The sequence below is a fragment of the Sus scrofa genome, chromosome 18, assembly GCF_054392235.1.
Source record: "Sus scrofa isolate SSC_HxYL_T2T_F1_AM1 chromosome 18, Sscrofa_HxYL_maternal_Yorkshire_Landrace_v2.0, whole genome shotgun sequence".
NCBI lineage: Eukaryota > Metazoa > Chordata > Mammalia > Artiodactyla > Suidae > Sus > Sus scrofa.
The window spans coordinates 55,153,391-55,167,122 of record NC_139400.1 but is presented as its reverse complement, the minus strand read 5'-3'; the positions used below and the strand labels follow the sequence as shown (position 1 = coordinate 55,167,122).

Sequence of the window (13,732 nt, the reverse complement as noted above, 5' to 3'; positions counted from 1 at the left end):
CCCTTTTGTACAGAAATTCCAAGCAGATTTATCTGGGATTTTTTTTCTTCTCCAAAATACCCACAAGTAGTATAGGTGAATACCTAACAATTAGAGCAGCATAACATTAAAATTTTAACACCAAGCTGACAAGTCTAAACACATAGAACACAAAAGTTTTAAATGTTTTAAAAAGCCTATGAGATGCCAAAAATTCAGACTTTGAAATTAAAACATCTAAAAGTCCATTTAAGAACCCAAGAAGACTTTTTAACCAAAGCGAAAATAGTGAGGAAAATGAAAGATTTTTAGGATAAAAAGGATGAGAATGACCTAGTCATTTATCCTAGTGATTATGGCACTTGAAACAACTCAAGGATAACTCAAGCTAACTTTAGGAAATTGTTTCCAGTTTAACTGCCCAGATTGTATCAGGTGTCTTGTCATTAGAATCACTTCAGGTTACATAAATGCATAGAAATTTGTTTAGAGCCCTAACAAAATGCTTTTGATTACTTTTAAACCAGTTCTGTACAACTATGTTCAAAAGATGTTTTAACAGGTTGGCTTTTTGCAAGGGTTCACACCTTAGATGTCTTAAACACAGAGCTTCAAGGCAGATGACCACCACAAATTTCAAGTCCACAATGTAAAATGCTACAGAATTAATTTAAGTGAATGTCTGCTCATCAAGCACAACATTCTACCCAAATACCTGAAAATTAGACAAGAGAACACTACATCACTAAGAGAAGGGAGAGTAGAGAGCTAGGATGACTCAAGATTTGAGAGGTAGGTTTTTGGTGCATTGTGACCAGTTTTCAGTATCCAGCTGCACATCACTTATAACAGGGTAGTTTCCAGCTACCTTGCCCAACAAAAACCATTGGACTTTACAGTACAAACTGAAGCTTACTCTCCATCACTGATAACGTTTCAGTGGAACGGCACACCATGACTTTAAAATCACTATTTTTAAAAATATTATGGGAGTTGAAAAGGCGTATAATCTGTTTCTCAATTTACCTCTATGCAGTTTATGGAAACTTGGGTAAATCTGTTGGCTACCTGACCCATTCCTAGCAAGTAATCATGTCAAGTCTTCTCAATCTGAAAACATGGATGCATAAAGACTTGAATAGAGATGGTCTGTTAAGTACCAAGTACCCAGCTGTCTCCAGGTATTTGTTTAGGGATTTAAAGACTAACTCTCACATCTGGTAGTTTATCAGCCTCTGTGAAGTACATTTTCTGCTAGTCGTCGTCTTCCCTCCTGAGTTCAGTGTACTAGCCCAAATTCACATTTCATTTGAATTGTTCCCAACATAGAAGTAACCTTACCTTCCAGACATCTTTCCTGTTTAAAAAAAAAAAAAAAAAATCCACATCGGTTGAACTATTTTAATGTGAGATCTGGTTCAGCATTTTGTCCTTCTCCTAGTACAACATTCCAGCGGCCATCCCCAGACCAGTTTACATCCTCACAGGTGAAATTAGATCTATACCAATCAATGTGTGCTGAATGACAGCAGGAGCATTTGGGTTGGTTTCAAGGCAGCTCCAGCACGGACATACATAACCAGAAGCCAGCCAATTTTCCAAAATTCCTAGCATTTAGCATTTTTCCGGTTACTTTTAAAAGTTGTTTCAATGGCAGGATCAGTCCCACCCCCCACATCTTTTCAGATATGAATTAGTAACTGGACAACAAGGTAAGAGCAGTGATAGCATTCAAGTTGGAGTCCCAACTAAAGACTGTACAGCTGAAGTGTATACATGGACTTTGGGTACAAAGATTAGTAATGTTTCTTTCCTTTCTCCAAAAGCATAGACATAGACAAGTTTGAGCTAGCAAATAAACACCTCCCTTAACCAGCTCTCAGTACTTAATACAAATAGTAAAGTCACTTTCAGATCAACTTGAACTCATGCACCCAACTGGGCTGTTAAAAACCACAGAATATTCCCCTTTTCAAGGTCGTTCCTAAGTTTAACACCCTGGGTATGTGAGCCAGCCCCCAAGATGGGCTCCCAAACACTTCTTGGATCTTGTAATCTCCCCATCCATAGCAGGAAAGCAACTTTTTAAACACACTGGCTGTTATTTTGAGGGCTCCTTTGTTGCTTCACCAACCTGCCAGACAGTAGGCCATTTTAGATGTTGTATTTCCCAGCCCCAGTCATTTTCTGAATGCAATCCTAAGCTTCAGCTATCACCACATGGCCAAGTTGCTGATCTCCCCTGTAAGGTACCTAGTGTCTTGTGCTCTAAGCTGCCCTAAGAATTGGCTTTAAATGTACTCTACAGCAGTAAGGGTTAGCCCAAGGTGGAAAACAGCACACCCTGATGTAGCTCTTTTACAACAAAACGGATTTCAATTTCTCTAAGATTAGTTCAACACAACATACACACATAGGAAAAAAGTATTCAATATTACTGCATTTCAGTAAGCTAGTTCATTTCAACCTATTAACATGTTCCCCCTGTTACTATACCAACTTCATTATCTTCAAGTTTGAACTTCTTTGTATAGCTAGACATTTTAATGCCTTAAAAATAAGTTGTTTTTCCTAATAAATCCAAGGCCCAAGTGTATACGTTTGTTTGATAATGCAAAAAAGCACAATTTTAATGAGAAAGTTCATCTTCTGTTGGCCATCAACTTACCTGTGATAGCTATCAAAACCAAAAGGAATAGTTAAAACAATTTCACCATGTTTCTTCCCTACTTTTCTGTGTTTTTCCATTATTCCAGGTGAACAAGCTGCTGCTTGCTATTATTACATTTTACCCATCACGTTTAACCCTTTAAAGACGACTGCTTGATATTCAGCATAAAACAAAACAGTTAATTCACATTTGATATAGTAAGATTTTTTTTCTCAGTGCTTTGCAAAGCCACTTATTTTGGACCACTCTAGCTGGTTAAAGTTTTGTAATGATTTAAAAACCACCACCAGGAATGTTAAATAAACAAGGCAAAGCCAGAAATCTGTAGTATTATTCAAACGCTGAATATACAGGGTATAAAGAATGGCATTTTATTAGGGACAGCCAATAACGTCCACAATGCTTTTCTCATTTGTCTATCAATACTGAAAGGAAAAGGGAATATGCATTGCTTTGTGAAACTGTTTTAAAAATCTAGGGGATGGCAATCCTTTAGACAACTCAATGTTCATAGAACAAGAATCACATTTTATGTGTAAACATTACACCAAATATTTGAATACAAAAGTATTTATTTTATAAAACTTTATATTTAAAATAAATTTTAATCTCTCTACTCACAAAACCTAGTTCAAAACATGATACATTTCTCTAGCTGATCTGATGTTACTTTTACAAACAACACTGAATTTGTAATTATTTTATATTAAGAACCTATACTAAATAAGTCTTGTTATTTTATCAGAAAACATTTCCCTTTAATTTTAAATAGTGCTTTTTTAAAATGAAGGCACCAACAGAACTACTTTCAGATGGTACAGAATTTCTTATTTCTTGAAGACTCTGTGGTTGACCACTTCTTCATTAGTTACCTGCAGCAAGACACCTTCCTGCCAAAGGAAAAAAAAAGTATCTGAAGAAGTTTATCATGTTTGTCCAAAGAACCTAAATAACTTCAGTGGTGGTCTTAGGATCAAAGAAGACTCACAGGTACATACAGTAGAGTATGCCCTGATCATCACATTCCTGAAAAGGCAATAAAGCCAGGCAATCAATCTCTGATGACATTTAAGAAATGAAATTTCAGCAGCCAACCTATTATTCCTCTCCTATAAGCTAGGGAACTGGGAAAGAATTACATTTAAACTCAAGTATTTAGTACTGGATACATACAGGGTTTATAGGCATTTTATTCATAAATATAAATTATCTGAAAATATTCAGCCGTCTTGCCATACCTCCTCCTTAGCCTGATATCCTGATAGGCATGTAAACTAGAACCATATCAAAATAACAGAACAACAAAACATCTTTATTTTTAATAAAAATCCCTATTTCACTCAAAATGCTCGATATCCAAGAAATGTGAATACACATGGATGTAACGATGGGAAATTTCATGATTTATTGAACTTGCAGCCTAACTTTTACCTACCATTTTACTACCAACACCACTGAAGGAACCAAGAAAAGCTTTATTAATGATCACTTGGCTTGCCTCAGCTGTTGAAATGAAGCACTTTACAGTCTTTGTGGCAGCAGAATATACTTGTCCATGGTTCATATCAATGCTAAAATTCCAGCAGGGAAAAAAATGATATGTTAAGCACCTGAATCTTCATAGAGGGGGAGGGGGATGGGAAAGGAGGAAAAAAAAGGAAAAACAACCGAAATAATTTAAGTAAATGACAGATTGGAAAACAGGGTTTATAAAATTATTCTCTTGAGTTTATAAATTGTTAAACTCAATTTATAAGCTATGTTAAACTACGTGAGAACCACTATACTGAAAGATCATTGAAGAGTATTAGTTTATCTTTTGGGGAGGAGAATTAAGAAAGGAAAAGTAAATGAGATCTTACCTAAAGAAGTTTAACTGAAGCTTAGAACTATTTTGCTCTACACCCTCAGCTTTCGTTGGCATCCTTATAAACTACTGTAGTTAAAGCTTTGTAGAAACAGCACAGTTTCTTAAGACTGGCTGAACTTAGTAGCCGTCAAGAGTTTTCTTGTACTAGACCTGTATCCCTGAAGAGTACCTCGCTGGGGTTATTTCCTTTCCTTGCATTTGAAGAAGCAGCATCTAAAAGATCTAAAAAGGTGTTTCTCCTTGCAGAGATATCCCTTAAGTTATCTAGGTAATTTAATCCTGATGAATTGCAGACAACACACTTTTATCTCTGACCAGCATTTATCTTACACAAATATAACAACAGCTTTGCAATGGACCTTAATTATACTACCCACTCCTTAACTTATTTAAAATAAAAAGTCTATAATTACACAATTTCCTTTAGAATTATTTTATTAAATCATAAATGTACAACAGCTTCTTAACTCTACACACGCACTTAAATTTTTTTAAAGGAAAAACGTTATGTCTTATTACACCATGATCCTGGCTAATAGCTTTTCAAAACTTTGAGAAAAATCTTAAAAAAGGTTTCACATGTCACCTGAAACTTACAAATTTAACATTATCAAAGAAGGAATGCTTCTATACTCTTACAAAGACCACTAGAAAGAAACAACAATTAAAAAGCTAAGAAACTGTCTCAAAGGCATTTTTTTTTTTTTACAATCCTTCCTCCACAGTAAGGTAATGTTATTAAATAATCCAATCCATTCACAAAATGGCTCTCTGCATCTGCTCTGGTGTCTTCTGCCATATCACTGCATATTTATGCATGACTGAGATAAGAGTTTCCTTAACATTGTTATTTCGATAACCTGAAGCTGTTCTGTTACCTCTGGGCTCTCATCCTCTCCTATTTATACAGTGAAGCCTGTTTCAACAGAAGTAAAGAGTAAAAAAAAAATAGGTTATGAAATTATCCATCTAACCAGATTTTAAGGAAAGATAACATGATCCTAAAAAGCTTTTAACTCCTGGCAGCTAGGTCTCCCAAGACAATAATAATGTGAAACTTAAAAGCTACTTACCCATGGCAAAATAGGAAGAAGCTCAATATCGGCTTCTCCCTCCATAACCCCCACTTCCTCCACTGCCTCCTGGACCATAGTTTCCTAGAATTGGAACAAGAGAAAGCAAACTTAGTTGATTTCCCATGAAAAGCCAGATTCTATAGTTGATTTTATTTTATCCCCATACACTCTTAAACACAAACAGATCAGAGACCACTGTTTCTAGTTAACCTAATTACTCAAGAGATAAAATCACCCGCATTCATAAATACAATTCTGTCCTTTAAACTCAAAAATATTTTACGACTTTCATTCTTTTAGAGTGCTCTCTTTCATTAAGATTTAAAGTTAGATTTGGGGGGGGGGGTCTTTTGTCTTATTAGGGCCACATCTTCGTTCGTTATATAGAGGTTCCCAAGCTAGGAGTCCAATGGGAGCTGTAGCTGCCAGCCTACACCACAGCCACAGGGATGCCAGATCCTTAACCCACTGAGTGAGGGCCAGGGATGGAACCTGCAACCTCACAGTTCCTAGTCAGATTGTTTCCGCTGAGCCACGAAGGGAACTCCAGAAAGATTTTTCTTAAAGTATATACCAAGTGTAAGTAATCTGTTTTTGGTCTTACTGAAAATTTTTCTCAAGAATTAACAATGGTTTGAATGAAATTTACTAAATTAACTTTCGAAGAGACAACTCATAGGAATTTATACCACTTGCCACGTACTCAGCAATTTCATCAGCCAAAGGGAACAACACCCCACTGAAAATATCCATTTTGCCAATCCTAAAATATTTTGTATCAGTGAACATCCCACCTCAGCCACACCAATCCCAAAACAATGTTATTAGCTTTGCCTCAAAATTTTTCCCAAAATTTTAATCTCAGTAACACTATTTGACAGAAAATGTTATCTAAGCATAAATGAATTATTGCTATCTTTCAAGTCATGAACCACTAGTATTTCTATCATATCCATTTAAGAAATCTAGTAAATTACCTCCACCATATGGTCCCCCCATGTTCCTGCTACCACCAAAGTTTCCACTCTTCATTGGACCATAGTTAGAAGGTTGCTGGTTATAATTTCCAAAATCATTATAATTTCCACTTCCATAATTTCCTGTAAAAAAAAATTCCAAGTTTTTGCACCATGATCCTTAGAACACAAGCATTAAACCAGTGATACCATGCCAACTATTTAGTACAAGTCTCCCACAAAAACAAATCATCAGAATAAGTGCAAAACACCTATCTACAGTTTTTAAATAAGGCAACTACTTGACAACATTGAAATGAAAAAGCTCATGTTAAAAGTCAGGAATTCCAATCCAAATGCCCAAATAAAGGTTTCAGGTGAATTTATTACCTCCTCCATAGTTGTCATAACCACCTCCGTAGCCCCCACCCTGGTTGCCATATCCAGGTCCTCCACCACCATATCCTCCTCTTCCTCCTCCATAACCAGGGCTACCTCCAAAATTGCCACCTATTATAAAATAAGCCTTTAAGTAATTACTTAGTATTTTCAATGCCATTTGAACTGTCTTATCACACCCATTTCCAATTTTCCAAAACACACTTTTAAAAAGTAAAATAGTCATTCTTAAAATTTTCTCTCCAATAGCCTTAAGGGCAGATTCTGAGTAACTATCCTTGGCAGACAGTTGGGGGTGGGGAGCACCTACCACAACCAAGTGGTTCCAACCTTTGGAAAGAAACAAGTATTTGCAATGCCACAAATCTCCCATAAAACAAGGTATCCTGAAATACTGTTTTGTATCTTGTTTAAGGTTGAAGGGATGGGACAGACAAGATGTTTAGGCAAGTGGGACAAAGCAGAGGAGCCACATTTCCTACTGGTCCAAAAGATTAAGCTCCCAATTCATATTTCCCTTTGAATTACCATGCCTCTTAAATAAAATGCCTTCTCCTGAGTAGAAATGGGGGGAGGACCAGAAATTAGCAAACTTGCATTAGCTCTAACACAAATTGGTAGTCTCAGGTTACTTGCACAGAACACAAAAACATCTTTCTCAAACAAAATCGATTTGGATTTCAAAGTTGGAAATAGTGAAATATAGAAGCATAGTTGAGTGCAAAACCAGAAATCAGGTCTATTTATCAGCTCAGTTTTAAATGTCCTGTCTCTTTCTTATCAGGACATTTTGTAAGCAAGTTATCATTCTTTTCTGTACTCCAACAAAACATACATGATATAAATGCATATACACATACACGCCACTTAATATTTAACAGTGGCTCACAACCTTAGCTGGACACAGGAGCACCCTTTTATGTTTTGGAATTTCCTTTGTGGACTTTCGGGATATTTTCTTGGAGGACTTAATCTTGGTTAAGAGCTGACACAACACAATGTTCTTACATATAGCCCCTTATATGTTGATCTAGTTCATAACCATCATTCTGTATTTTTAAAAAAAGGCACCAACATACAATCATCACATCTATGTCCAATTCATTTTCATGGGCAACAGCCAGACATCTTTAAATAGGATTTTTAAGTTCTCATTTTAAATCTACCCAATTGAATTTGCAAAGTTTACAAACACCTCCAAGTATACCCTCCTTAGGTCTGCAAGCATACTTTGCTCAGGTTTATAACAGCTAAGATGTAAATAAGAAAAGCCAAATAATTGAATCATTATCACCTAATCCCTTTATATAAGTTATCAAGGTAAAACATTAAGAAAAACTTTATCTGTATTCTCAAATGGACAGCATGCACAGTGATTAAATCTTAAGACACATAAACTAAAGAGAAGAAAAAACTGACCTCCAGGTCCTCCTCCATACCCATTATAGCCATCCCCAAATCCACGACCACTTCCATATCCATCTGTTAGGAGCAGAAGAAAAGGATCATGATTATTTATTTTACCCCTGTTGAAGCTTCTCAATTTCTTACCCCCTTTCCTCCAAGTTACCTGCTAATATCTATGGATAAGAATTATTAGGAAGCCATCTCCCCCTTAACCTATTAACACTGGTGATACTAGTTTATCCTTAGACACTAAAGAGTGTAGATTTCACCATCGGGACAGGGATAACTGTTCAGCTGGAGGGCTTGGAGCCGGCAAGCCTCAACTTAAAATCTTCCATTCATTCATACATAGGAATGATATTGGACAGGGGCAGTTTTTCTATTGGTACTGTACTAATTATTAACCAGATTAACCTATGTAAGACTACAGGTTAAAACCCCCTACAGGGTTTCCACTCACTCTTCAGAAAAACCTCAAATTCAATTCTTCCAGAAAATGAGGACCATTAAATGGACCTTTACAATTATTTGTCCCTGATTAAGTATCGTTTTAACACCATGTTTCAAAATATCTCCTGCCTAGCAAAATCAGAAAATTCCACCGGGATAGAACCTACTTTAAAACTCTTAAAACTTTCAAAATTAGCTTGGATCGCCTAGAACGGAATTAAAACTAACTCATAGAACATTCACCCTTCTAAACTTAGAATGAAGACTTACCAGATCCTCCTCTAAAGTTACTTCCAGGTCCTGGTCCAAAATTTCCACCACCACCACGAGAATCTCCAAAACCAAAGTTGCCTAAAATAAATACCATGGTTAGTAACAAACACTTATCACCATAAATCTTAAGAAAAAATGGAATTGAAGTTACCTCCTCTTCCACTTCTAGAACTTTGGACTTCCTGCATTTCTTGTCTAGACAAAGCCTTTCTCACTTCTGCATTATGACCATTGATGGTATGGTACTTTTGCACTGGAAGAAAAGTTCAGATTCCCTAAGTCAATGTTCTATATATAGTATTAGTTAACTTACAAACTATTTTTTTACAAAATTATACAAAATCTTAAGAGCTAACACAGTCAAAACTTAATAGTGAAAAGAACCACACACCCCTAGCACTTATTACAGACACTTACACACAATCTTATCCACAGGATCATGGTCATCAAAAGTAACAAATCCAAAGCCTCTTTTCTTTCCAGACTGCCTATCAGTAATTATCTCAATGGTATCAATTTTCCCATACTCCTCAAAGTAATCTCTAAGATGGTGTTCCTCAGTATCTTCTTTAATTCCACCAACAAATAGCTTCTTCACAGTTACATGAGCCCCTGGCTTTCCAGATTCCTGAAATAGAGGAAAAAGCACACTATCTGATTAACAAATGACTTCTACTCTATATTCAAATACTACATAAGGCAAAATGATTAAGAACCTAGTCTTTCAAATAAAACTAAGAAATGAAAAACACAGAAACCCCACTCAGCATTAATGAGGAAACAAAACTTGGAGCGAAACATGGATAACTTTCTAATCTCAAAAAAATTTCCCCCAAATTATCTACTGCACAAGTTACGTATTCACTCACCTCTCTTGCAACAGCACGTTTTGGCTCAACCACTCGTCCATCAATTGAATGTGGTCTTGCAGCCATGGCAGCATCAACCTCAGCCATGGATGAAAAAGTTACAAAACCAAATCCTCTTGATCTTTTGCTTGCAGGATCCCTCATGACCTTAAATGCATAGGAGTAGAGTTACTATTTAATCTCATTACTTACAGCATTTAAAAATGAACATGAACTTAAAACTTTTCTTAATGATTCACTAACACTTTAAACAGATGAGCCTGGGGAGTTAAAAGGACTATTATCTGCAAGCACTTTATTAACATACCACACAATCTGTAAGTTTTCCCCATTGCTCGTAGTAGTTCCTCAAACTTTCTTCTGTAGTTTCAAAGCTCAAGCCACCAATAAAGAGTTTACGGAATTGTTCCTTTTCTCTCTGCAAAGGAAAACATCATTTCAATTTTTATTTACATTTTCTCTTTGTATACAGGAAATTAAATTCTTAAATATGAGGTGACCTGCTGGCAGAGTACCTTTTTCCTCTCCAAAGGAACAGTTTCTAAAGTTTTCTGGGGGGGAAAAAAAAAACTTACATCAAATTTAAACCATATGTTAAACTGCATATTAGTTGTGTTACACCAAAAAAAATTGCCTCAGCTGAACTACACAAGTTTCAAAGTCATTAAATCTTGATCTAAATTTACTTCACATTCAAACATTTTAAACACATCTAATACCACTTAGTTAAAAAAAATTTCTGGAAAAAAAAAAAAAGCAAATCTTATTCCCTGGTGACTGAGAAGTTAATGCATTCTTATCAAAATTTCCATTCAATTCTATATCCTAGAACAGAGAAGTTACCTTTTAAATATTCAGTTTAAATATAAATTCTTAAACTGTAAGAACTGTTGGCTTCTTTCTTATAAACTTGTTATTTCAGAATTCACTATTTGAAGTAATTATTTTCCCTTCATTGCTCCCTCTAGTGGTGATTCTAATGAAACTCAATTTTTACCCCCCCAAAACCTGGTTAAAGACAGTTCTTTCCCCATATACCAAGTCTCCACTAGAGAAAAAAAGCTTTAAGTATTCAACATATACACCAACATATCTTTAAGATTCTCTCTTCTGACCAAGACAGAATGATTTAATAGTGTCTGTCTGTTCCTAAAAGTACTAACAGAGAAAGAATCTGGACTGTTACTGAGCTATTAAAAAGTAGAAACAAGACTGCAATCATTCCACTTTTCAAAAACCATAAAGATATTTAAATGAACACTGTATCCAGTAGTTGCGTAGCACTACCATTTATTTTACACTTCACGATGTTTAACTTAGGCTTCTAGCAAACAACACAGCATAACACCTCGAATTTTCATTGGGAAAAGAAACAGAGCCTAGGCTTGAAATCTCAAACAAGCAAGCAAATACTTTGCATTAAAAGCTCTGTATTATGGATTATCAGTTAAGATTGGGTCATTATACTGTTTTCAGTTGGTTAAATTAAAAAACTATAAATACTCAGAAACGAAGTTACAATGTCCAGAATGTATAATGAAAAAGAAACAGTCAAAAGTACTTTCTGACACAGCAAGGTATTTTATTCCTAGCAAATCGTACTACACCCTCAACCCACATTTCTAAAGAGGTTTCTCTCTCCATCCATGCACGATACTAATAAACATTCGGTTTTTTTCCTGTAGAATTAACCTTTCAGGATTCTGAAAAATTTATAAAGAAATTATCAAACTAGCTCTTGAGACACTTTAAGAACCGTCTGTTATAATGGTTACTTGGCATATTGATATTCGGATTCTTTATTTATTCCAAGTATTTTCAATAAATGCTCCTTAAACCCAAATAAATCTAATTAAAAACACATCTACAAATTTTTTACATATCACTAACAAAAGGGAAAAACTCATTACTTACCTCATTTCCAAACTTACCCGCTGTCCACTATTGATTACAAACAAAGTTATTTTATAAGCGTGCTTAGGGTCAAAGAAAATACCCAGGTAGACCCCCTTCGCTTCAGACCTTAAGCTTATCAATGTTATCAACCATGATTGCAAACATAAATGAGAAAAGCAAGTGACAAAGTTCAAATACATAGTAGCCCAGCCTAAAACAGTTCGGTATACAGCAATACACGTACTGAAGGGCTGAGCCACGTTTTAAGCAGAGCACAACTAAAATCATTTTTATTGCACTTTCATCTTAATTTCTAGCTTACCACGTAAAAAATTTCCCAGTAAAAATCTTACTTAAAAGCCGAGTAATTTCTACAATTCCTCATAAGGGAAGCCTTCAGGAAATTAAAAGGATTCGGAACCTTCGGCACACCGCCCCCCCCCAACCCCCGAAGACCACCTTCCCCACGACCTCCCGCATAACCTACAGGACCCTGATGGCTCCGAATTTCGGTTTTTCATTTCTAAAGCTTCCTGCCATGTAACCGCCTTCCTAATCGCCGCAAACCCAGCTAAAACCGCTACGCAAAGGAACAAGGGCTGAAAAACAGAACGTTTTCTTTGTACTACGTATGGCTCGCCTCAAACCCGGGCCCGACACCCTAGATCGTTTTACCTCCGAAGCCGAGCGACCGCCGCCCCTCCCCCCGCCCTGCGGTGCGGCGCCTGAACGCAATGGCGCCATTTCATCGAGGGGAAGGCAGCGAGCCTCTAATGAGGTGCGCAGGACTTTAAAGATCCAGGCTCCCAAACCCTCAGAATCCACCTCGAAACGGCATGAAAACGGCCCGAAAAGAAGAAAAAACCGGCGAACCACCTCTACTCTTTGATAAAAGACTCAAACTAGCTGAATTTAGAGAGTTACAAGGAAAACGCTGCGAGAAAGAGGAGAAACGAAAATGGCGGCCGCCAAATCCGGTTCCCGCGAGGGGGGGAGGGGAAGCCGCAGCCTCGCCCGCGAGGACCCGCAGCCCGCCGAAACGCTCCAACGCGCGGACGCCAGGGTCCCCAAACCAGCGTGCTGTAAAAAGGGAGTAAGAATTCCCGCTTCCGCGCCCCACTTCCACCGAAGTCGGCTTGCGTCCGCCATGTGGAAGTTCCCCATCCCCCACCCCCAGCAAAGGGAAATGGCGCCGGGAGCCTGAGGGTGGGGAAGGTGCGGAACGATCAGGCCTCCGCTAACGACCCCCCTTCAAAAGTACCCCGAGACCAACCGCTTCTGAAGTGGCCCAATTTCGCTGCCGCTCTCCCACGGAGGCGGGTGGCCGACTTCCAATAAGGCGCCAACGGCCTCGCCATGCCCTTTCCAACAACTCATTGATTTCAAACCCGTTACCTCCATCGCGGACTCAGTCGCTTCAGCCCGATTTCCCGCAGCCGAGCGAGATGAGAGAGATCTCCGCGGACGAACACGAACCGGACTCGTCCTGGCGCTGTAGTGAGAACTGCCGCTGCTCGAGAAACAACACCGCTAAGAGCACCTCCACTCGGGACCCGGCGCTGCTGCTACTGCCGCTAGAGCCGCTGCCGCCGCTTTTCTAGAACCTTCCCCCCGACTAACGCGTCCTGCCCTACGTCAGGCCGTTGCGTAAACGCCCTAACCGCCGCCAATGGCGGGAACGCTCTACGACCTCCTTGCGCCAAGTACGTGCCCCTCCCTCCTCGCAGCCAACAGTGGTGCTTGACGTCACTTGCGTAAAAGGGCTCTGTGAATTGCGGAAGGCTCGAGCCCTGCGTATTTCTCTCTCGGAATTAAGTCCAGTCCCCGCCCCCCGCCCAGCTTTAGCGCAGGGCAGGTGAGAAACGGTCGCGCAGTTTGAAATTAAC

General features: G+C 38.1%; 1 protein-coding gene across 29 annotated transcripts; it reads right to left on the bottom strand.

Annotated features, from left to right (window-relative positions):
- Nucleotides 1–2,998: 2,998 nt before the first annotated feature.
- HNRNPA2B1 (heterogeneous nuclear ribonucleoprotein A2/B1) lies at nucleotides 2,999–13,416 on the bottom strand. 29 transcript variants are annotated; one of them, XR_014834105.1, is made up of 14 exons: nucleotides 13,242–13,416; nucleotides 10,466–10,501; nucleotides 10,258–10,368; nucleotides 9,951–10,097; nucleotides 9,499–9,709; nucleotides 9,233–9,334; nucleotides 9,079–9,159; nucleotides 8,371–8,433; nucleotides 6,943–7,062; nucleotides 6,574–6,696; nucleotides 5,594–5,677; nucleotides 4,513–5,436; nucleotides 4,086–4,221; nucleotides 2,999–3,540 (listed from the first exon to the last, which is right to left on the bottom strand). XR_014834105.1 is itself a non-coding variant. In XM_021078978.2 (12 exons), the coding sequence occupies exons 1-11, from the start codon at nucleotides 13,245–13,247 to the stop codon at nucleotides 5,616–5,618; spliced, it is 1,062 nt and encodes a 353-aa protein (XP_020934637.1). In that variant the 5' UTR covers nucleotides 13,248–13,416; the 3' UTR covers nucleotides 2,999–5,436; nucleotides 5,594–5,615. The 29 variants fall into 29 exon arrangements, 11 of the variants coding, with proteins under 11 accessions (XP_020934637.1, XP_084861798.1, XP_005673365.1 ...); XR_014834107.1 differs by having other exon boundaries at nucleotides 4,149–4,221; nucleotides 4,513–5,677; XR_002340389.2 differs by having other exon boundaries at nucleotides 4,086–5,436.
- Between the last annotated feature and the right edge of the window lie 316 nt (nucleotides 13,417–13,732).

Coding starts and splice junctions, on each gene's coding strand:
- HNRNPA2B1 (XM_021078978.2), bottom strand. Junction 10,369..10,465: donor TTCCTTTGGAGAGGAAAAAG/GTACTCTGCCAG, acceptor TTTCCTTTGCAG/AGAGAAAAGGAACAATTCCG. Junction 9,335..9,498: donor TCCTGTGGATAAGATTGTGT/GTAAGTGTCTGT, acceptor CTTTTCTTCCAG/TGCAAAAGTACCATACCATC.